The sequence below is a fragment of the Coregonus clupeaformis genome, chromosome 12 (assembly GCF_020615455.1).
Source record: "Coregonus clupeaformis isolate EN_2021a chromosome 12, ASM2061545v1, whole genome shotgun sequence".
Taxonomy (NCBI): domain Eukaryota; kingdom Metazoa; phylum Chordata; class Actinopteri; order Salmoniformes; family Salmonidae; genus Coregonus; species Coregonus clupeaformis.
In genome coordinates, this window is record NC_059203.1 from 38,587,100 (window position 1) to 38,611,631 (window position 24,532).

Sequence of the window (24,532 nt, forward strand, 5' to 3'; positions counted from 1 at the left end):
ATGTCAATTAGCCTATCAGAAGCTTCTAAAGCCATGACATCATTTTCTGGAATTTTCCAAACTGTTTAAAGGCACAGTCAACTAAGTGTATGTAAACTTCTGACCCACTGGAAATGTGATACAGTGAATTATAAGTGAAATAATATGTCTGTAAACAATTGTTGGAAAAATTACTTGTGTCATGCACAAAGTAGATGTCCTAACCGACTTGCCAAAACTATAGTTTGTTAACAAGAAATTTGTGGAGTGGTTGAAAAACAAGTTTTAATTACGCCAACCTAAGTGTATGTAAACCTCCGCCTTCAACTGTATTACTAACAGATTAAATGACTTTGGCCTAAGGATCTGTGGAATAAGTTTAAAGTGTGTAATACAATATGATGTAATATTATTAATCTACAGTGTATGTTCTTAACCCTGGGCAACATGGGCCTGGGAGGCTCTCAGGGATATTGGTCTCCACAGTACTCCACCAAATATAAATTTTTCAACTCACACCCCAAAAACATTTATGTACATAAATGCACTATAATTTAAGCTTTAAAATGGCAAAGTTTTCAATCTGATTCATGGCAAAAAAAAATAGAATTGCAGGATATTAGTTTTAAAGCCGCAACAACAAAACATCTATCTGCCCCATGACAAAATGTTCCTTCCCGGGCCAGAGACTTGGTTTGTCCGGCCATGCACTGCCGAAGTCATAGTAAAACATCTTGTATGCTATTTTTTATCTCACTCGAGTTGTGTTCTGATTACGAGGGAGTCCCTGATGAATTTGCTATCACAAAAGGGGTCCCCTGACCCAAAAAGGTTGAGAACCCCTGTTTTAAGATATGTGATGTCTCGTTTAAAGCTAGATTATGAGGGTAGTAGAGTATGTGCAGTATATCATGTGAATAGTGGTACATACACTGAGTGTACAAAACATTAGGAACTCTCTCCATGACAGACTGACCAGGTGAATCCAGGTGAAAGCTATGATCCCTTATTGATGTCACCTGTTAAATCCACTTCAATCAGTGTAGATGAAGGGGAGGAGACAGGTTAAAGAAGGATTTTTAAGCCGTGAGACAATTGAGACATGGATTGTGTGTGTGCCATTTAGATGGTGAATGGGCAAGTCAAAATATTTAAGTGCATTTGAACGGGGAAGGTAGTAGGTGACAGGCGCACCGGTTTGAGTGTGTCAAGAACTGCAACAATGCTGGGTTTTTCACACAACAGTTTCCCGTGTGTATCAACAATGGACCACCACCCAAAGGACATCCAGCCAAATTGACAACTGTGGGAAGCATTGGAGTCAACATGGGCCAGCATCCCTGTGGAACACTTTTGACACATTGTAGTCCATGCCCGACGCATCGAGGCTGTTCTGAGGGCAAAAAGGGGTGCAACTTAATTTTAGGAAGGTGTTCCTAATGTTTTGTACACTCTGTGTATGTGTGAGTGAGAATAGCTGTATGTAAGTGGTGATAGGTGTGACTTAGTGAGAGTGGGTGGGTGAGAGTGGGTGGGTGGGTCTGTCTGTGTGAGTCAGACCTGGCGGTAGGTGGCCCACCAGCGCTGGGTCTGTCTGCAGCTCTGGGCGGGGGGTCTGGAGGAGGGGTGCATGTGGAGGCGGGACAGTGGCGTGAGCTGCACTGCAGTCAGGGGGTCCGGGAGGATCCGCTCTGGGAGGATCTGCACCTTGGCCTGTCTGATCCTGAAAGAGACAAGAGAAAAGACAGAGAGAGAATTGGGTGCTAGAGTTCACAGCTAAATACAGATAGTGAATAAACCCATAGGTACCCATACTATGCATTTAGATTCCAGATCAAAAGCATCCTTCATGATGACAGGGAGAGAGAGAGACAGAGAAAGGAGAGAGAGACAGACAGAGACAGAGAGAGACACAGAGAGAGACACAGCGAGAGACACAGCGAGAGAGAGAGAGGACAGAAATTAGAGACAGAGAGAGAGAGAGAGCGAGAGATGTATGACTTGACAAATAGACACCACTTTCCTTCTCCATCAACTAAAAAAAAAAAAAAATAGATAAAATAGAATGACTGGGTATTTAGTGAGAGATGTGCGCCGAGTAGGGTTGGGCGATATTACGATAACATTGTCGATGATGATGACATAGCGATGAGACAGACGATGGTTTCACATATTTTGAACTTCACTGGCGGCGCGCAGTAAACATTTAGTGTCGCAGCGCATAGCAGGGCAGCACACAAGTGACATTCCGAGTAATATGCCGATTCCTATAAATTTGATATATAGCAAGAGAGGGATGTAGGCCAGAGCAGCGCAAAATGCCCAGTCAGAAAATATTGTTTCTCTTTCTCTCTCTGTCAGATGCATGGGCATAAAGCTATAGTGTGTCTATAGTGTCTAGCTGTTTCCTGGTTGCTAAAATTCAAATAGTCTGCCTAATTTCAGTTTATGTGACAAAACAAGCAAATACAGTGTAGAGAATCATTGCGCCATCTAAACCACAGTGAAATATCTTTTCCATAACGAAAAGCATTGTATTTTCAGTTGTTTGAAGCTGGTGTACAAAACTGAAAGTAAAAAAAGGCAAAAATGAAACTTAAGAATGAGAAGCATAGAAATAGCGAACATAGAACAGATCGACCACTTCTTAGACTTGCTTTCAATGCGATTGACAGATCTATAACACACATTTCTATGTGAATTTGGTCAGGTCCTCCAAAAAGTTATATATTGCAGCTTCAAGAAAGAAAAGCAAAATCAATGAGTGCAAGGCAGCATACAAAGACAAATTAGAAAACCTTTTCAAGGACAAGGACAGTAGGAAAGGCTGGCAAGGGCTACAAACCATTACAGGCTACAAACCAAAGAGACATTGTATGACCGTCGAAAATGACATTGCTTTTGCAAATTATTTGAACAGTTTCTATTGTAGGTTTGACATGTGATTTTACATTACAGCAGAAAGTAGCCTTGGACAGTATAGACAGCATACCAGCTGTTGATATACAGATCTCTGTGAATGACATCAAGCAATACTTTCAACGTGTCAACCCACGAAAATCATATGGTCCAGACGGCGTCAGCAGCAAGGCACTTCAGACATGCGTAGACCAGCTCGCATTACCGTTCCAGAAGCTTTTCCAGCTGTCACTGGACAGTGGGATAATTCCAGACTTATGGAAGAAGTCGCTGATTGTCCCAGTACCTAAAAACAATAGGCCAAAAGAAAATAACGATTTACGCCCTGTAGCCCTAACATCTGTACCTATGAAATGTTTTGAAAAAAACATTCAAAAGCAAATTCTCTCTGGTCTTTCATCCCAATTAGATCCTAACCAATTCGACTACCGTGCCTCCAGGGGTGTTGATGATGCGTTACTGGTCACGCTGAACAATATCTATGAACATTTAGAAAAGGCAAATAGCCTAGTGAAAATTGTATTAATTCAAATCAAATCAAATTTTATTGGCCACATGCGCCGAATACAACAGGTGCAGACATTACAGTGAAATGCTTACTTACAGCCCTTAACCAACAGTGCATTTATTTTAAATAAAAAAGTAAAATAAAACAACAAAAAAGTGTTGAGAAAAAAAGAGCAGAAGTAAAATAAAATAACAGTAGGGAGGCTATATATACAGGGGGGTAACAGTGCAGAGTCAATGTGCGGGGGCTCCGGCTAGTTGAGGTAGTTGAAGTAATATGTACATGTGGGTAGAGTTAAAGTGACTATGCATAAATAATTAACAGAGTAGCAGCAGCGTAAAAAGAATGGGGTGGGGGGGCAGTGCAAATAGTCCGGGTAGCCATGATTAGCTGTTCAGGAGTCTTATGGCTCGGGGGTAGAAGCTGTTGAGAAGTATTTTGGACCTAGACTTGGCATTCCGGTACCGCTTGCCGTGCGGTAGCAGAGAGAACAGTCTATGACTAGGGTGGCTGGAGTCTTTGACAATTTTGAGGGCCTTCCTCTGACACCGCCTGGTATAGAGGTCCTGGATGGCAAGAAGCTTGGCCCCAGTGATGTACTGGGCCGTACGCACTTAGTGCCTTGCGGTCGGAGGCCAAGCAGTTGCCATACCAGGCGGTGATGCAACCAGTCAGGATGCTCTCGATGGTGCAGCTGTAGAATTCTTTGAGGATCTGAGGACCCATGCCAAATCTTTTCAGTCTCCTGAGGGGGAATAGGCTTTGTCGTGCCCTCTTCACGACTGTCTTGGTGTGTTTGGACCATGATAGTTCGTTGGTGATGTGGACACCAAGGAACTTGAAGCTCTCAACCTGTTCCACTACAGCCCCGTCGATGAGAATGGGGGCGTGATCAGTCCTCATTTTTTTCCTGTCGTCCACAATCATCTCCTTTGTCTTGGTCACGTTGAGGGAGAGGTTGTTATCCTGGCACCACACGGCCAGGTCTCTGACCTCCTCCCTATAGGCTGTCTCATCGTTGTCAGTGATCAGGCCTACCACTGTTGTGTCATCGGCAAACTTAATGATGGTGTTGGAGTCGTGCCTGGCAGTACAGGAGGGGACTGAGCACGCACCCCTGAGGGGCCCCCGTGTTGAGGATCAGTGTGGCAGATGTGTTGTTACCTACCCTTACCACCTGGGGGCGGCCCGTCAGGAAGTCCAGGATCCAGTTGCAGAGGGAGGTGTTTAGTCCCAGGATCCTTAGCTTAGTGATGAGCTTTGAGGGCACTAATTGACTTCAGTAGCGTGTTTAACACCATCCAACCCCACCTACTGGTGGATAAACTGGTGAATTTGGTTGTCAACTCTACTGATCAATTGGATTAATAGTTTCCTTATGAACTGTACTCAACAAGTTTAACTCCGCCATCTCTACATCTAGAACGGTTCATGCGGGAGCCCCTCAAGGTTGCATACTTTCACCGATACTGTACACAAACAATTGTCAAGCCTCTGACCACAAATTCTTTAAATATGCAGATGACACCGCTGTTGTGGGTTTCCTCCACCCAGACCTAGCCTCTCTTCAAGGTTTTGACAGAGAAACCGCAAAATTAGTCCAGTGGTGTACAGATAACCTTCTTGAAATAAACGTTAAGAAAACAAAAGAGACAGAAATTGATTTCAGAAGGCACAAAACTCCACTACTTCCTACGAAGATCAATGTGGAATCAGTCAAGAGTGAATACCTGGGAATCAAAATAGACAAACTGAAATTCAATTGACTGTGCCTTCGCAAAGAAATTGCAACAGAGAATGTTTTTTTTACACAAACAACAATTTTTAATGTTGATCGCCATACCTTATAAATGTTCTATAAATCTGTCCTGCAGAGTGTGCGGTCCTTTGGTCTGATATGCATGTTTGGATACATGCAAACGCAAGACCAAGTCAAGCTTCAGTGCTTGATCAAGATGGCGGGAAGGATAATTGGTATAGTTCAAGAATCAGCCACCAACCTGTACACAAAACTCATCCTCCTAAAACTTGAAAGCATTTTACAGGACAGTACTCATCCCCTTTACTCAAAACTCAGTCACAGTAGCAGCCGGACAAGGGGAAAGATACTTCTTCAAAAGAAAATCAAAACAGATAGATACAGGGACTATTTTATTCCAACAGCCATTATGGATGGTCTGTTGGTCCAGTATATAGCATATTGCACTTCCACATTAAATGTGTAGCTATAGCATTTTCAATTCATTATATTGTGTAGTTTTTGTGTTTATGTACTGTCTTTTTAAGCACACTACCAAATGAATTTCCCCCTGGTGGGATAATAAAGTTGATCTGAATCTGATCCATGTGGCTGGAAAAATCCCTCTATGCGCGATTGAAAACCAAATGGCCAATAACCTATCCTCCTACTAGGCCTATCATAAAAGCTTTAAGACAAGTTAAAGTTAAGAACAGTAGCTTATTTCCCAAGTATTCTAGCCTATGATAGCAAGGATGAAAGTCTATAGCATAAGCTATTCTTGATTCTCAATCAAAGCTTTATGAGAGATGTACAAAAAAAGTATAATAATATTGTTTGTTCTATTATTTTATGACACAAATAAAGCAATTATTATCCAGTTCTGAAGACTGTAGACTTCTTCTATCCAGCCCATGGTGTAGGCCTATATTGGCTGTAGGCCTATATAGAGGCGATAGCATCGTACATCACAATGTTTTATGGGTACATAACCACGATAGGACAAAGGTTGACATCGCCTAACCCTAGCTCGGAGTGCATATTTTCACATCAGCCTCTATAAACAATAATGATCTGAATACATTGATCCTAAAATATACACTGTCTGAACTTTTTGTCCAGAATCAGTACGAAATTATCCTCCCTGAAGGGTTGAATACCGGTGATCAGTACCTCAGGACTTCCCGCCTAAGCTTCTTCCCATTTCGAGAAAAATTATGACGGGTCCTGTGGACCAATAATATAAAAATGTTATGCCTCAATGCAAAAATACTAAATATGGACTTGCGAATAGCTGCATGAAATACACCACATTACCAAATGTATGTGGACACTTGCTTGTCGAACATCTCATTCCAAAATCATGGGCATTAATATGGAGTTGGTCCCCCCTTTGCTGCTATAACAGCCTCCACTCTTCTGGGAAGACTTTCCACTAGATGTTGGAACATTGCTGCAGGGACTTGCTTCCATTCAGCCACAAGAGCATTAGTGAGGTCGGGCAGTGATGTTGGGCGATTATACCTGGCTCGCAGTCAGCGTTCCAATTCATCCCAAAGGTGTTCGATGAGGTTGAGGTCAGGGCTATGTGCAGACCAGTCAAGTTCTTCCACACCAATCTCGACAAACCATTTCTGTATGGACCTCGCTTTGTGCACAAGGGCATTGTCATGCTGAAACAGGAAAGAGCCTTCCCCAAACTTTTGCGACAAAGTTGGAAGCACAGAATCGTCTAGAATGTCATTGTATGCTGTAGCATTAAGACTTCCCTTCACTGGAACTAAGGGGCCTAGCCCGAACCATGAAAAACAGCCCAAACTTTACAGTTGGCACTATGCATTGGGGCAGGTAGCGTTCTCCTGGCATCTGCCAAACCCAGATTCATCCATCGGACTGCCAGATGGTGAAGCAGGATTCATCACTCCAGAGAATGCGTTTCCACTGCTCCAGAGTCCAATGACGGCGAGCTTTACACTACTCCAGCCAACGCTTGGCATTGCGCATGGTGATCTTAGGCTTGTGTGCAGCTGCTTGGCCATGGAAACCCATTTCATGAAGCTCCCGATGTTGCTTCCAGAGGCAGTTTGTAACTCGGTAGCGAGTGTTGCAACCGAGGACAGACGATTTTTACGCGCTTCAGCACTCTGCGGTCCCGTTCTTTGAGCTTGTGTGGCCTAACACTTCGCGGCGAGGCATTGTTTCTCCTAGACGTTTCCACTTCACAATAACAGCACTTACAGTTGACTGGGGCAGCTCTAGCAGGGCAGAAATTTGACCAACTGACTTGTCGGAAACGTGGCATCCTATGACTGTGCCACGTTTAAAGTCACTGAGCTCTTCAGTAAGGCCATTCTACTGCCAATGTTTGTCTATGGCAATTGCATGGTTGTGTGCTCAATTTTATACACCTGGCAGCAACGGGTGTGGCTGAAATAGCCGAATCCACAAATTTGAAGGGGTGTCCACATACTTTTGTATATATAGTGTAGCTATGAGTAGCCTATTTGGACACCAGGTCCCCACATTTCCCACACCGAATAGCCTGAAGCCACAGGGCTCTTCTCGCAGGCTCTATTTCCCTACATGGGACCATTGCGGACCGTAGGTCGGGATTTTGGGCCTGGTTACATGTACATTAAACAACATAGCATCTTTTTGGCATGTTTTGTTATACAGAAAATCGACAATGAAGTTGGCTCTTTTACAATGGGGGTGAATGGGAAAGAATGTTTGTTTTCACCAATTTGTGGGCGTGGTCGAGGACAATTCCTTAATATTACATCAATATCAACTCGTAGTATCAGTGAGTGGTTGACTCTTGTAATAACCAGGGACAGCAGCCTATGTTCTTCTTCCATGTTGACTCTAGAGCAGTCCCCAATTTTAAAAAATGTTGGTCGACCAAGAATCGTCTGTTCTTTCGATCAATCAATTGTTTTTTTTTTAAATTACGTGTATTTTTCCATATATTGACACATCCTATGTGTTTTAATCAAATCAACTATATTCACTGAGCTTGTCTAATGCTTTAAGCACACGGTTTGATGAAATACAGTGCCTTGCAAAAGTATTCACCCCCCTTGGCGTTTTTCCTATTTTGTTGCATTAGAACCTGTAATTTAAATTGATTTTTATTTGGATTTCATGTAATGGACATACACAAAATAGTCCATATTGGTGAAGTGAAATGAAAAAAAAATTACTATATTCACCCCCTTTGCTATGGAGCCCCTAAATAAGATCTGGTGCAACCAATTACCTTCAGAAGTCACATGATTAGTTAAATAAAGTCCACCTGTGTGCAATCTAAGTGTCACATGATCTGGCATATGATCTCAGCATATATATATATACACCTGTTCTGAAAGGCCCCAGAGTCTGCAACACCACTAAGCAAGGGGCACCACCAAGCAAGCGGCACCATGAAGACCAAGGAGCTCTCCAAACAGGAGGACAAAGTTGTGGATAAGTACAGATCAGGGTTGGGTTATAAATAAATATGGAAGAGTGGTCAGAAAAAAAGCCATTGCTTAAAGAAAAGAATAAGTAAACATGTTTGGTGTTCGCCAAAAGGCATGTGGGAGATCCCCAAACATATGGAAGAAGGTACTCTGGTCAGATGACTAAAATTGAGTTTTTTGGCCATCAAGGAAAACGCTATGTCTGGCGCAAACCCACACCTCTCATCACCCCGAGAACCCCATACCCACAGTGGTTGTGGCAGCAACATGCTGTGGGGATGTTTTTCATCGGCAGGGACTGGGAAACTGGTCAGAATTGAAGGAATGATGGATGGCGCTAAATACAGGGAAATTCTTAAGGTAAACCTGTTTCAGACTTCCACAGATTTGAGACTGGGACGGAGGTTCACCTTCCAGCAGGACAATGACCCTAAGTATACTGCTAAAGCAACACTCGAGTGGTTTAAGGGGAAACATTTAAATGTCTTGGAATGGCCTAGTCAAAGCCCAGACCTCAATCCAATTGAGAATCTGTGGTATGACTTAAAGATTGCTGTACACCAGCGGAACCCATCCAATTTGAAGGAGCTGGAGCAGTTTTGCCTTGAAGAATGGGCAACAATCCCAGTGGCTAGATGTGCCAAGCTTATAAAGACATACCCCAAGAGACTTGCAGCTGTAATTGCTGCAAAAGGTGGCTCTACAAAGTATTGACTTTGGGGGGGTGAATAGTTATGCACGCTCAAGTTCTGTTTTTTTGTCTTATTTCTTGTTTGTTTCACAATAAAACATATTTTGCATCTTCAAAGTGGTAGGCATGTTGTGTAAATCAAATGATACAAACCCCCAAAAAATCCATTTTAATTCCAGGTTGTAAGGCAGGATTCCCCAATTAGATTTCCAAAAGGGCCAAATTTGGTGTTAGGAGTCACATAAATGAAAAATACTAAATTAGTCCAAAACCAACTATTTAATTATGAAATGCCCCTGGAGCATATTCTGTGCAAACAGTCAGCAAACAAAAAGTCCAGCAAACACATTCTCACACACACACACACACACACACACACACACAGCGCCCACTTCTGTCTGGAACACCCATGCTTTGGATATCTGCGTTCAGGTGGTTTTCTAAGAGAAGAGACAGACAGAGATTTTTAGTTAGGTACTTTTCAAATGTGTTGTCAGAATATGCCACATTAGTTTTTAAACTTTTAAAATATGTGAACCAAATAATATCAAGCTGTTAACAACCAAAAGTGTTTGATATTAATGTGACAATATAATTAATTAGCTTTTATTTGTGTTTTTTTTTTTTATTGCTGTGTATTAAGTTTTAAATTTTACTAACTAGTTGGATGCCATTTACTTTTATTTAAGCTGTGTAGCATATTTAGTAGGAAACATGCTATTCTTTTCAAGAAGATTGAAAAATAGCAAAAAAATAATTGCATCTGGTTCACTCACCAATCAGTGAGAGAAGTGAGAGCGACGGGATGAGGCAACCTTTCTGATGTCAGGCTTGTATTCTGTTGTGGCAATCCTGAGGCACTGTCCAAGATGTGAATCTGAGAGTCTGTTTCTGTCCTGGCTCTTGATAGCATTTATTGAAGAAAATGCTGATTCACAGATGTATATTGAGGGGAACATCGTGAGTAGGAGCATTGCAATATCTCTGGTGTTTTTAAAACGAGCTTGGGGAACCACGTTGATCCAAAAGTCACTCACCAGTGCATCCTTGTGTTGAGCTTTGAGCAAATCAGATGTTCCCATCTCCAAGATTTCCATCTGAAGAGCAGCCTCATCTATGGAAGGCACCAGCTTTTTGGCCTCTGCAGTCCACTGGCCGTCAGCTGACACAGAAAACGGCTGTCTTACGAAGAGAAGGATGTCAGCTGAGAGTTTAGGGGAGCTTTCAAATCTTTCCTTGAAGTTTTCTGCATGCCTGGACACAAAATCATTCATTGCTGGATCTTCCTGCATTTTATTCTTCTCACAATGCTCACACAGACGTGGAAAGTGCAACTTTCTCCCATTAATGTCTCTCTCCAGGAGGTTCAGCTTTGACCGGAAAGCTTCAATCGCCTCATACATGTCAGCAACAGTGTGGTTCTTGCCTTGTAGTCGCAGGTTAAGGTGATTTAGATGAGACATGATGTCACACAAAAAAGTAACATCTGATATCACCTTGTTGTCAGTTAAAAAGCTAAAAAAGTCGCTGATTTTTCTGGGTAGTTTGCATTAAAACTGGCAGCATGAATAGAGTTAAAATGCCGCTTCAGATTGTCCGCTTTGATTACAGCAAAAAAAGCAATACCTCTCAGTCCAGTCAGTTTTGAACTGACGGTTCTCCTGGTCTACCTTGCGTATCTTGGCGAATGCCATGTTGGTTTGACTGGATTTAATACTTTTTTGTGAGGAAGTGGTCAGTCCTTTTGATGAAAGAGGGTTAACTGGCGAGCGGCTGCGGCTACTGTGTGTGTGTGACACTACACTAGGTAGCTAGTCGAGTGGAGACGAGTACGCAAAGCGCGCGAAGCACGTCTTACGTATGCACGCGGTAAAGGCCACAGGTCAAGGTGTGGGATAATTTCAAAATAAAGCAGAGCCGCGGATATTAAATTCATGTTTATTATAACAAGTGAATGCCAATGCTGTCAGTGTGGGCCAGACATTTGGCTCTTGCGGGCCGGATCTGGCCCGCGGGCCGCTTATTGGGGTTGGCTGTTGTAATGCAACAAAATAGGAAAAATGCCAAGGGGGGTGAATACTTTCACAAGCCACTGTAATTAAGACACACAAATGACTAGAGGGAGTCCGACCAGCAATGGACTTAATTGTGCCGGGCCGGGCCCATAATTTCTGAGCTGTGTAAAAAAAAATGTAAGAGTGAATGACTGACTAGCACCCGGTTGTCTCTCTCCTCCCTGCTGCAGCGACCACCACAGAACATCAAAGTGTTTATCGCGCTCTCAGTGTTGCTGAAGCTACAACATAATTACAGGCATTTCTGACTGAAAAGTTCTGTTACCGAAATCCCTCATTTGTTTAGGAAAAACATTCCTTTTTTTTTTGTCATTTAGCAGACGCTCTTATCCAGAGCGATTTACAGTTAGTGAGTGCATACATTATTAATTGTTTTTTTTTCATACTGGCCCCCAGTGGGAATCGAACCCACAACCCTGGCGTTGCAAACGCCATGCTCTACCAACTGAGCTACATCCCTGCCGGCCATTCCCTACCCTGGACGACGCTGGGCCAATTGTGCGCCGCCCCATGGGTCTCCCGGTCGCGGCCGGCTACGACAGAGCCTGGATTCATTCATCCTTAGTCATGTTCCACTCATTTTAGTTTTCGCAACAAAGTATCGATTTAGCCAGTCAACTGGGAAAAAAGTGTTGTTTGTTGCTATGACAACCAGCTGAATTTGCTGTCTGTCTCGTTCGGACACATTCACTTGATATGGGACGGTGGAGATTCAATATTGAAAAGGTCGGAGAGACAGACAGCAAGGTTTATACAAATCTCTGCTGTTGAAAACCAAATGCTAGTCTAAAAGAAATGGGAGATAATGTCTAGATGCTTTTTATAGTGGAGATCAAGTTAATACATTTCCTTGCAGGGTTGATGAGACAGTGGATTGCGCAGTCAGATGGAACAGAGTAAATAGGTATTTCAACGTCATAGATTTAGCCAGTGGTAACTTGTGAAATAGACACCAGCTGGAATGCAGTTTTAACCAATCAGCATTCAGGATTAGACCCACCCGTTGTATAAAAGGTGATAATGCTTGTTGCTAAATATCCCACCTGTCTGATAATATGGACCAATATGTTATTGGGCTCATTTCTGGAGGGGGAAATTATATTTTAGATGTCAGCATCAATATATTTTAATTCATTTTCGAGTAGAATGACCTTCGCTCTCTTCTCACAGTCATTCTCCCCAAAATAATTGTAGGTCCCTCCGTAACCTGTAGTATCCTGTAATACAGTGCCTTCAGAAAGTATTCACACCCCTTGATTTTTTCCATATTTGTTGTGTTACAGCCTGAATTTAAAATGGTTTAAATTGAGATTTGTCACTGGCTTACACAGAAAGCCCCATAATGTTGGTGGATTTTTTAAAATCTGAAATGTATTGAGTCAATAAGTATTCAACCCCTTTGTTATGGCAAACCTAAATAAGTTCAAGTCAAATGTGCTTAACAAGTCACATAATAAGTTGCATGGACTCACTGTGTGCAATAATAGTGTTTAACATTATTTTTGAATGACTACCTCATCTCTGTACCCCACACATACAATTATCTGTAAGGTCCCTCAGTCGAACAGTGAATTTCAAACACAGATTTAACCACAAAGACCAGGGAGGTTTTCCAATGCCCCGCAAAGAAGAGCACCTATTGGTAGATGGGTAAAAATAAAACATTGAATATCCCTTTGAGCATGCTGAAGTTATTAATTACACTTTGGATGGTGTATCAATACACCCAGTCGCTACAAAGATAGAGGCGTCCTTCCTAACTAATTTTCCTGAAAGGAAGGAAACCGCTCAGGGATTTCACCATGAAGCCAATGGTGACTTTATAACAGTTACAAAGTTTAATAGCTGTGATAAGAGAACACTGAGGATGGACCAACCACATTGTAGTTACTCCACAATACTAACCTAATGGACAGAGTGAAAAGAAGGAAGCCTGTACAGAATATAAATATTCCAAAACATGCATCCTGTTTGCAACGAGGCACTAAAGTAATACTGCAAAAAAATTGACAACACTATAAACTTTTAGTCTTGAATACAAAGTGTTATGTTTGGGTCAAAAACAACACATGACTAAGTACCACTCTCCATATTTTCAAGCATAGTGGTGGCTACATCATGTTATGGGTATGCTTGTAATCATTAAGGACTATGGAGGGACCTCCCAAATGAACCACTGATTGCCCACCCCTTGCAGGGAATAGTGTATTGTGCTTTTCTACCAAAAGGATAAAAAGAGTGAGTTTGCCATCTTGTGGTATCACTTGCAAAATATTTCTTACTCATACATGCTGTACATAGAGGCAGTGTCCGAAATACCCATACTTGCATTCTAAATAGTAGAACGTTTTATAGTATGACATTTTTTTTATTGAGTATGCTTTAAATTCCAGGATGTCATACTAACTTCGGCTTTTCATCTAGTTGAATTCGCTGCACACTATTGAGGAAGAGAATCGTATTTTTACACCGACGTGTGTTTGATAACAGAATCAAAATAGGGGAACAAGCGAGATTGAGCATTAGATGATGCCTTCTCAGTATGGATGAGTAGTATGTTGATATTTGTTGCTTAATGCATATGTTTTTATTAAACAGTACGTTCTAGTAGGTAGTACTATTAGTACACCGTATGTAGTTTTAGTAAGTAGTAGGCAAAACAGATTTTGGACACGGCCAATCTCTACTTACAGTGAGGGAAAAAAGTATTTGATCCCCTGCTGATTTTGTACGTTTGCCCACTGACAAAGACATGATCAGTCTATAATTTTAATGGTAGGTTTATTTGAACAGTGAGAGACAGAATAACAACAAAACAATCCAGAAAAACGCATGTCAAAGATGTTATAAATTGATTTGCATTTTAACGACGGAAATAAGGATTTGACCCCTCTGCAAAACATTACTTAGTACTTGGTGGAAAAACCCTTGTTGGCAATCACAGGGATCAGATGTTTCTTGTAGTTGGCCACCAGGTTTGCACACATCTCAGGAGGGATTTTGTTTCACTCCTCTTTGCAGATCTTCTCCAAGTCATTAAAGGTTTCGAGGCTGACGTTTGGCAACTCGAACCTTCAGCTCCCTCCACAGATTTTCTATGGGATTAAGGTCTGGGGACTGGCTAGGCCACTCCAGGACCTTAATGTGCTTCTTCTTGAGCCACTCCTTTGTTGCCTTGGCCGTGTGTTTTGGGTCATTGTCATGCTGGAATACCCATCCATGACCCATTTTCAATGCCCTGGCTGAGGGAAGGAGGTTCTCACCCAAGATTTGACGGTACATGGCCCCGTCCATCGTCCCTTTGATGCGGTGAAGTTGTCCTGTCCCCTTAGCAGAAAAACACCCCCAAAGCATAATGTTTCCACCTCCATGTTTGACGGTGAGGATGGTGTTCTTGGGGTCATAGGCAGCATTCCTCCTCCTCCAAACACGGCGAGTTGAGTTGATGCCAAAGAGCTCGATTTTGGTCTCATCTGACCACAACACTTTCACCCAGTTCTCCTCTGAATCATTCAGATGTTCATTGGCAAACTTCAGACGGCCCTGTATATGTGCTTTCTTGAGCAGGGAGACCTTGCGGGCGCTGCAGGATTTCAGTCCTTCACGGCGTAGTGTGTTACCAGTTGTTTTCTTGGTGACTATGGTCCCAGCTGCCTTGAGATCATTGACAAGATCCTCCTGTGTAGTTCTGGGCTGATTCCTCACCGTTCTCATTATCATTGCAACTCCACGAGGTGAGATCTTGCATGGAGCCCCAGGCCGAGGGAGATTGACAGTCCTTTTATGTTTCTTCCATTTGTGAATAATCGCACCAACTGTTGTCACCTTCTCACCAAGCTGCTTGGCGATGGTCTTGTAGCCCATTCCAGCCTTGTGTAGGTCTACAATCTTGTCCCTGACATCCTTGGAGTGCTCTTTGGTTTTGGCCATGGTGGAGAGTTTGGAATCTGATTGATTGATTGCTTCTGTGGACAGGTGTCTTTTATACAGGCAACAAACTGAGATTAGGAGCACTCCCTTTAAGAGTGTGCTCCTAATCTCAGCTCGTTACCTGTATAAAAGACACCTGGGAGCCAGAAATCATTCTGATTGAGAGGGGGTCAAATACTTATTTCCCTCATTAAAATGCAAATCAATTTATAACATGCGTTTTTCTGGATTTTTTTGTTGTTATTCTGTCTCTCACTGTTCAAATAAATCTACCATTAAAATTATAGACTGATAATTTCTTTGTCAGTGGGCAAACGTACAAAATCAGCAGGGGATCAAATACTTTTTTCCCTCACTGTATAAGGCCATGAAGATAATAATGCCTTTACGAGGTTTCAGGTGGTTCTGGTCAGTAATGTTTAGTTCCACTCACCCGTCTGCCTGGGTTCTGATCTCATGGACCTTGAACCGCTGCCGTCCGACTGCCTTCACTTTGACCGTCTCGATGCCGTACTCTTGCTCTTCCCGGTAAGCATAGATTTCAGCCGTCGTCCCAAACTCTGCCTGCACCTCGCCTGTGTCACTGGAGGGTGAGGTGAGGGGTACAGACAGACACAAACATCTAATTAAGAACACCCTACTGTGCTCACACACGACACACCAATCCAATGCATTCAAATACATGACAGAGAGTGAGCAAGAGAAAACTTTGTAGAGAGGGGTAGCCAATTGGAACACAGCTATGGTAACCACATTAAAAACAGGATGATTTTGCAGGACATTCACATTCCCCACCCCTGCCTATGCCCAATGCCCGCCTACGCCCACACATATTTTCTCAAGAACATTTTCTATTTTGAATAGCCTCAAACACCAAGTTAGGCATACTTAATTTCTAAATATGCCATTATCACTGTCAATCGTAAATAACAATTATTCACATTTTATGGTGTAATGTCTGCATCTGTATATAAATCATTTGATCTCAATCGGTTTCATTGGAATATGCATTTAGATCTTCTTGAATTACTGTTTCGTGGGCAAATTAGAGAAGATGGTGTTTACAAATATAGCCGTCCTGTACTTTGTTTCAATCAAAGCACGTTCTGCCTAGTGGTGTGTGCTGTTGAGTTTTGGCAGCATGATCATTTTTTTGGGACTATTCAGCTAACCATCCTTAAAAGCTCATAAGAACTTTGGTGGTGTTTTTGGTGTAACAGTAACGTTATACTATGCTATTATATTTGGGTCTGTTATGTAGAATACTAATTCATTATTATGTGATCTTCCAATACATTGATTCAGCTTTGATCTAACTTTACTACACTGCGCAATATATACTGAACAAAAATATAAACGCAACATGCAACAATTTCAAAGATTTTACTGAGTTACAGTTCATATAAGGAAAATCAGTCAACTTAAATAAATTCATCAGGCACTAATCTATGGAATACAGATATGCAACTGTTTGTCACAGATACCTTTTAAAAAAAGGTAGGGGCATGGATCAGAAGACCAGTTAGTATCAGGCGTGACCACCATTTGCCTCATGCAGCGCGACACAACTCCTTTGCATAGAGTTGATCAGGCTGTTGATTATTTACATTTACATTTTAGTCATTAAGCAGACGCTCTTATCCAGAGCAACTTACAGTTAGTGAGTGCATACATTTTCATACTGGCCCCCCGTGGGAATCGAACCCACAACCCTGGCGTTGCAAGCGCCATGCTCTACCAACTGAGCTACACGGGGCATAATGGCCTGTGGAATGTTTTCCCACTCCTCTTCAATGGCTGTGCAAAGTTGCTGGATATTGGCGGGAACTGGAACACGCTGTCGTAAAGAGCATCCCAAACATGCTCAATTGGTGACATACAGTGGGGAAAAAAAGTATTTAGTCAGCCACCAATTGTGCAAGTTCTCCCACTTAAAAAGATGAGAGAGGCCTGTAATTTTCATCATAGGTACACGTGAACTATGACAGACAAAATGAGAAAAAAAAATCCAGAAAATCACATTGTAGGATTTTTAATGAATTCATTTGCAAATTATGGTGGAAAATAAGTATTTGGTCAATAACAAAAGTTTCTCAATACTTTGTTATATACCCTTTGTTGGCAATGACACAGGTCAAACGTTTTCTGTAAGTCTTCACAAGGTTTTCACACACTGTTGCTGGTATTTTGGCCCATTCCTCCATGCAGATCTCCTCTAGAGCAGTGATGTTTTGGGGCTGTCGCTGGGCAACACAGACTTTCAACTCCCTCCAAAGATTTTCTATGGGGTTGAGATCAGGAGACTGGCTAGGCCACTCCAGGACCTTGAAATGCTTCTTACGAAGCCACTCCTTCATTGCCCGGGCGGTGTGTTTGGGATCATTGTCATGCTGAAAGACCCAGCCACGTTTCATCTTCAATGCCCTTGCTGATGGAAGGAGGTTTTCACTCAAAATCTCACGATACATGGCCCCATTCATTCGTTCCTTTACACGGATCAGTCGTCCTGGTCCCTTTGCAGAAAAACAGCCCAAAGCATGATGTTTCCACCCCCATACTTCACAGTAGGTATGGTGTTCTTTGGATGCAACTCAGCATTCTTTGTCCTCCAAACACGACGAGTTGAGTTTTTACCAAAAAGTTCTATTTTGGTTTCATCTGACCATATGACATTCTCCCAATCCTCTTCTGGATCATCCAAATGCACTCTAGCAAACTTCAGACAGCCCTGGACATGTACTGGCTTAAGCAGGCGGACACGTCTTGCACTGCAGGATTTGAGTCCCTGGCGGCGTAGTGTGTTACTGATGGTAGGCTTTGTTACTTTGGTCCCAGCTCTCTGCAGGTCATTCACTAGGTCCCCCCGTGTGGTTCTGGGATTATTGCTCACCGTTCTTGTGATCATTTTGACCCTACGGGGTGAGATCTTGCGTGGAGCCCCAGATCGAGGGAGATTATCAGTGGTCTTGTATGTCTTCCATTTCCTAATAATTGCTCCCACAGTTGATTTCTTCAAACCAAGCTGCTTACCTATTGCAGATTCAGTCTTCCCAGCCTGGTGCAGGTCTACAATTTTGTTTCTGGTGTCCTTTGTCAGCTCTTTGGTCTTGGCCATAGTGGAGTTTGGAGTGTGACTGTTTGAGGTTGTGGACAGGTGTCTTTTATACTGATAACAAGTTCAAACATATGCCATTAATACAGGTAACGAGTGGAGGACAGAGGAGCCTCTTAAAGAAGAAGATACAAGTCTGTGAGAGCCAGAAATCTTGCTTGTTTGTAGGTGACCAAATACTTATTTTCCCCTATAATTTGCAAATAAATTCATAAAAAATCCTACAATGTGATTTTGTGGAATTTTTTTTCTCAATTTGTCTTTCATAGTTGACGTGTACCTATGATGAAAATTACAGGCCTCTCTCATCTTTTTAAGTGGGAGAACTTGCACAAATAGTGGCTGACTAAATACTTTTTTTCCCCACTGTATCTGGTGAGTATGCAGGCCATGGAAGAACTGGGACATTTTCAGCTTCCAGGAATTGTGTACAGATCCTTCCGACATGGGGCCGTGCATTATCAGGCTGAAACATGAGGTGATGGCGTTGGATGAATGGCATTCAAATTTCCATAGATAAAATGCAAATGTATTCATTGTCAGTAGCTTATGCCTGGCCATACCATAAGCCCACCATGGGGTAACTCTGTTCACAACGTTGACATCAGCAAACCGCTCAAATTTGTTGATAAAATGCGGGAAGATTATTTGTTTGCTGGACAAAGGGCCAAAATGCGGGACTGAACCCGCACAATCCGGGACATGTGATCACCCTAAACTGAGCCCATTCCCAGTCTTCCCACTCTGTCCTCCTCTCCCTCCCTACCTGTGTGCAAGCACAGCAAAGGTGCGGTCTCTCTGGATGATGTTACGCATCATGCTGACCTCCTGCGGTCTGAAGAGCTGCAGCGGCAGGGTCTGTCCAGGTATAAGCATGACGGCTGTGAATGGCAGCACTGGGATTGTCTGGTAGCTGTCGTCATCGTGCACCGTACGCCCATGGAACTCTTCCATGTCTAAACCCAAGTACTGGGAGGAGGGGGGCAGAAGCATTAGTGCAGTGTAGAAAACCCAGAACTGTATACTCAATGATACAGCTGTACAACAATACTTTATAGATGTAAATATGAAACCCACAGCATGTGAAGTTGGAAGACTGGGGTCAAAGTTTATGCTTGGTTTTTCTGCATCCTCACTATCGCGGTCCTCAGTCTCCATCTCATCCTCCTCTTCCTCTTCTATAAGAATAATAGTTTAAGTGCCTATAAGAAAGCAAATATGTACTTTCTCTTTACCTTCAAATCGCCCCATTGTAAAACAATTTCCCTGAGTCGTTGCGTTGACAATAAACTGTTGGACATGAAGATGCATTTGGAAGATGATCACCTTTAATAACACCCAGATCAGAAAACCTAGCTTTGGCAAGCTATTACTAGCAGACTGACCTGATTAGCAGCTGGGAATTAAATGACATTAGCATGCATGCATGGTAGCTAGCTAACTAGACAGTTTACTTACTGTCTGTTGAAACAATCCCTTAGCTATGTAACTAGCAAGATAATTCTCTTTTAATTATGAAACAAGCAATCTGTGAAGATAAAAACTTGCTTCACTGCGAGTGATTGAATGAGATCATTATGCTGTCACGTGAAATGTGGCCTCGTTTCTTTGCAGAATGTTTAACAGTTTTCTGCGTGCGTATCGACGCTTTAAGTTCCTATTACAATAGCCAACGTATGCTTCAGTACACTAGTCTACCAATGCAATTAAATTGAAGACATTTGTACCGGGTAAGAGTTGTAGCTGGTTGCCCATGTTGATATTGTCGCCGCCACCCCGTTCGTCGGCCATATCGTTCTGTTTACACTTCTTTTTCTGTGGTGTTTTATAGCAGGGTGTGCATACAAAACGACTCACTGTCGGCCCAAGTGGATGGAGTTAGTCTTTCTCAGAACAAATATGCATTTTGGGGGATTGGGATAGTTGTACAATACATGTTCCCATTAGTTGCTTGTCCACTAGATAAGAGCTCCAAAACTGACCCGTTTATTTGATCTAAAACCTTCTAAGCAATTATATTTTTTATAGTACCATTAATCATGGTTTGTGAGACTGACCAGGAGCCATTGTTCAGGACACTTTGCACAATTGTAATCTGGCCTCTTGCAGATGTCAGCTTTAACCCCCCCAATAGACCCCAAAAGGCTACCCTTATGGACACTCAAGAACCTGCACTTAAATCCATATTACTCAATACCCAAGGCAATTTCATACTATAAAACTGTAGATCGTTTAAATGTGAAACCAAGTGTGCTGCAACTGGGCTTCAAAAGGAGTTGCCTCTGGTTCTAGAAATAGTCTAACAAGCAGTTAACATGCCTTCATAACGTAATGATTTTACTGTAGGTCTAACGCAAGTGTGGTGCATGTGGCTTGAAAGACATGACCAAAGCAATGACAGGCAGGAATATGTAGTTAGTAAACCTAAGATTTATTACAGTCTTCACAAAAAAATCAGCTGGGGAGATGGTAAAAGGCCAGAGTTCAACAGGAGATTCATTCTCAAGTCTTCTTTGCCATTCTCCAGTAGTCATCAGCCAGTGACCATTTGCAGAGTAAAGGGCTGGGTAGCCGGGATCTGTCCTTTACGCCATTGCAATGTTGGCTTCAGATGACCATGTTCAGCTCTCAGCACATCATGGACATCAGACTTCAATCACCAGAGAGGGCTTGGAGAGGGATAACAGCTGTAGGGTATGGGCCAGTCTACTTAGACCTCTGCCTCATCTTTCGCCTTTTACGCTTCAGCCTACAGACAAGAGAACAATGAGTGAACAGCGCTACATTATAAGCTAAACTATACACAGCCATGTCAGTTTAGATTGTTTAAGTCCCTACAGTTACTATGCAACTCAATATTAGGAAAGTATTCCTAATGTTTGGTATACTCTCAGAACTAAGATCTCCTAAGCCAGTGTTAACTTCAGACATTTTTGCCGTTCATCCCCCATAGGAATGGCTGAACGAACTAGGTAATTCATTTCCGGTTTTTAGGACTACAAGCTGGCGAGCGCTATTGCTTGAAGACCATACCTGCTTCAGACTGGGACTATTGATTTGTTTTGATCATTTGTATTGTAGATGCGAGACATTATACTATATAAGCATTTCTCTGCACCAGCTATAACACCTGCAAATCTGTGTACGTGACCAATAAACTACAATTCGATATGAACACTAATTTATTTGCAGGCAATCTAATCAGGTAAAAATGAATTTGAACTCCCATATCAGGATCTAAAATAATGGTAGGCAACATTTTAGGCTTCACATCAGAAATGTGATATTTTTCATACTTTGCTAATGACAAAGCAACTTGTACCATTCATATGTAAAGCAAGAAATAAGGCAATTAATGACTCTTACCTGCGCATACGCTTCTTCCTCCACTGTAAAAGAACACAGAAACATGCTTTAGTCAAGTGAAAACACATTCAAACAAGCCAAATAATTTGTTAACAGCACACTGCTGAGCTAAACATATGACGTGGGCATATGGGTAACCTAGGCACAGCAGACCATACATCAAAACAATATTCCCAAACCTGCAGTAACGTTACGCGTGGCACTGGAAAGCAGTCACATTTAGCCTGACAAGCCATTACTGCAGTCTACAAATGCAACATTGCTAGTATCTTTCATGTGTGCCATTAGCTAGTGTAATCTAGTTTAACTACGATATTACCCAACTATACTGAACAAAAATATAAACGCAACATGTAAAGCGTTGGTCCCATGTTTCGTGAGCTGAAATGAAAAAGCCAAGACATTTCTCATACGCAAAAAGCTTATTGTTCAAATTTTGTGCACAAATGTTTACACCCGTTAGGCGAAGGAGAAATGCTCACTATGTCCTCCCAGGCCCATCCATGGCTGCGCACCTGTCCAGTCACGTGAAATCCATAGATTTGGGCCTAATTTATTTATTTCAATTGAGTGATTTCCTTATGAGCTGTACCTCAGTAAAAAAAAAAAAAAAATTGTTGCGTTTATATATATTTTTATAATATAGAGCGCCATGGACGAGACAAATCCTGGATTACATTTTTGAATTAAAAACACCGACGAAGAGTTTCCTACTAGTACAATATTGTACAACAGTTAAGTTCTAAAATAAAGGACGCTAGAGGAAGGTTTGTCTAGCGTCAGGTAGCCAGCTAGCCACTGACTAGTAGTGACAATGAGCCAAACACAAACCCGCCAATAAGAACGTTGAAATGCATCATTTACCTTTGCTCTCATCTTGTGGAGATGTGTCTGCAATAAAATATATAACAAAGTTCTTAGATGTAACGGATGGCAACAAATTATTTCAGATTAGTTTGGATTCGTTTCGGAATAGCGTTCTATGTCACTTACCACTAAAGCGAGGACACCAACTTGAAAGAGGATGTGACGAGGAAAGGGGAGGGGCTTTATAGTGCAACAACGTCATATTAAATTGCCCCTTGCTCAGCTCAGCGCTCACTGGGAGATGTAGGCAGAAAGGAATGAACGTCAACTAATATTTTATGTTGGAATTATGTACCTGTGCTCAGGTATGTCTCTTATGACTCTAACTGGCAGTTGTGGCTGCTTCGCGTGATGTATTATTGTCACTACCTTCTTGCCTTTGTGTTGTTGTCTGTGCCCAATAATGTTTGTACCATGTTGTGTTGCTACCATGCTATGTTGTTGTCTTAGGTCTCTCTTTATGTGGTGTTGTGGTGTCTCTCTTTTCGTGATGTGTGTTTTGTCCTATATTTTCATTTTTAATCCCAGCCCCCATCCCTGCAGGAGGCCTTTTGGTAGGCCTTCATTGTAAATAAGAATTTGTTCTTAACTGACCTGCCAAGTTAAAGGTTACATAAATAAATGTCAAGTTTGTCTACAACCTTTTAAGTCTATGGGTTCAGTTTGTAATTAAAAAAAAATGGGGCATACTTAAGCCATAAGACTAACAAAATGGCCAGACATACGATCTGCATTGACCCTTCTATTATATATTTATCGCACTGATTCTATGCACAAACTCACACACACACTTCATTTGCTCAAATCAAAAATTCAAATCGTGTTTGTCACATGCGCCGACTACAACAGGTGTAGACCTTACCATGAAATGCTTACTTACAAGCCCTTAACCAACAATGCAGAATAAATGTTACAAAATTAGTAAGAAAATATTTGCTACAAAAAATAATAAAAAAATCTGATAACGAGGCTATTTCATACTATAAAACTGTAGATCTTTTAAATGTGAACCCAAGTGTGCTGCAACTGGTCTGCAACGTTGAAGTCGGAAGTTTACATACACTTTACCCAAATACATTTAAACTCAGTTTTTCACAATTCCTGTCATTTAATCCTAGTAAAAATTCCCTGTTTTAGGTCAGTTAGGATCACCACTTTATTTTAAGAATGTGAAATGTCAGAATAATAGTAGAGAGAATTATTTATTTATATTTTGGTTTCATCAGACCAGAGGACATTTCTCCAAAAAGTATGATCTTTGTCCCCATGTGCAGTTGCAAACCGTAGTCTGGCTTCTTTATGGCGGTTTTGGAGCAGTGGCTTCTTCCTTGCTGAGCGGCCTTTCAGGTTATGTCAATATAGGACTCGTTTTACTGTGGATATAGATACTTTTGTACCTATTTCCTCCAGCATCTTCACAAGGTCCTTTGCCATTGTTCTGGGATTGATTTGCACTTTTTGCACCAAAGAACGTTCATCTCTAGGAGACAGAACGCGTCTCCTTCCTGAGCGGTATGACGGCTGCGTGGTCCCATGGTGTTTATACTTGCGTACTATTGTTTGTACAGATGAACGTGGTACCTTCAGGCGTTTGGAAATTGCTCCCAAGGATGAACCAGACTTGTGGAGGTCTACAATTTTTTTTCTGAGGTCTTGGCTGATTTCTTTTGATTTTCCCATGATGTCAAGCAAAGAGGCACTGAGTTTGAAGGTAGGCCTTGAAATACATCCACAGGTACACCTCCAATTGACTCAAATGTTGTCAATTAGCCTAGCAGAAGCTTCTAAAGCCATGACATCATTTTCTGGAATTTTCCAAGCTGTTTAAAGACACACTCAACTTAGTGTATGTAAACTTCTGACCCACTGGAATTGTGATACAGTGC

General features: G+C 41.9%; 1 protein-coding gene and 1 long non-coding RNA gene across 3 annotated transcripts in view; both read right to left on the bottom strand.

The window, feature by feature from the left end:
- Nucleotides 1-20,442, bottom strand: part of LOC121577604 (protein cereblon) — a 42,672-nt gene extending 22,230 nt beyond the window's left edge. The window contains exons 1-5 of one of the 2 annotated variants that reach the window (XM_041891338.2): nucleotides 20,141-20,442; nucleotides 19,491-19,591; nucleotides 19,180-19,382; nucleotides 15,735-15,884; nucleotides 1,540-1,702 (exon numbers count right to left, since the gene is read on the bottom strand). In XM_041891338.2, coding sequence (XP_041747272.1) covers nucleotides 1,540-1,702; nucleotides 15,735-15,884; nucleotides 19,180-19,382; nucleotides 19,491-19,591; nucleotides 20,141-20,204 — 681 coding nt within the window. In that variant the 5' untranslated portion in view covers nucleotides 20,205-20,442. Of the gene's footprint in view, nucleotides 1-1,539; nucleotides 1,703-15,734; nucleotides 15,885-19,179; nucleotides 19,383-19,490; nucleotides 19,616-20,140 lie in introns of both variants that reach the window. The other variant, XM_041891339.2, reaches the window with a different exon arrangement.
- A 381-nt stretch (nucleotides 20,443-20,823) lies between these two features.
- On the bottom strand, nucleotides 20,824-22,835 carry LOC121577605. Its single transcript, XR_006002659.2, has 4 exons — nucleotides 22,773-22,835; nucleotides 22,644-22,670; nucleotides 21,780-21,802; nucleotides 20,824-21,162 (listed from the first exon to the last, which is right to left on the bottom strand). It is a non-coding gene; the product is annotated as an uncharacterized LOC121577605 (long non-coding RNA).
- Between the last annotated feature and the right edge of the window lie 1,697 nt (nucleotides 22,836-24,532).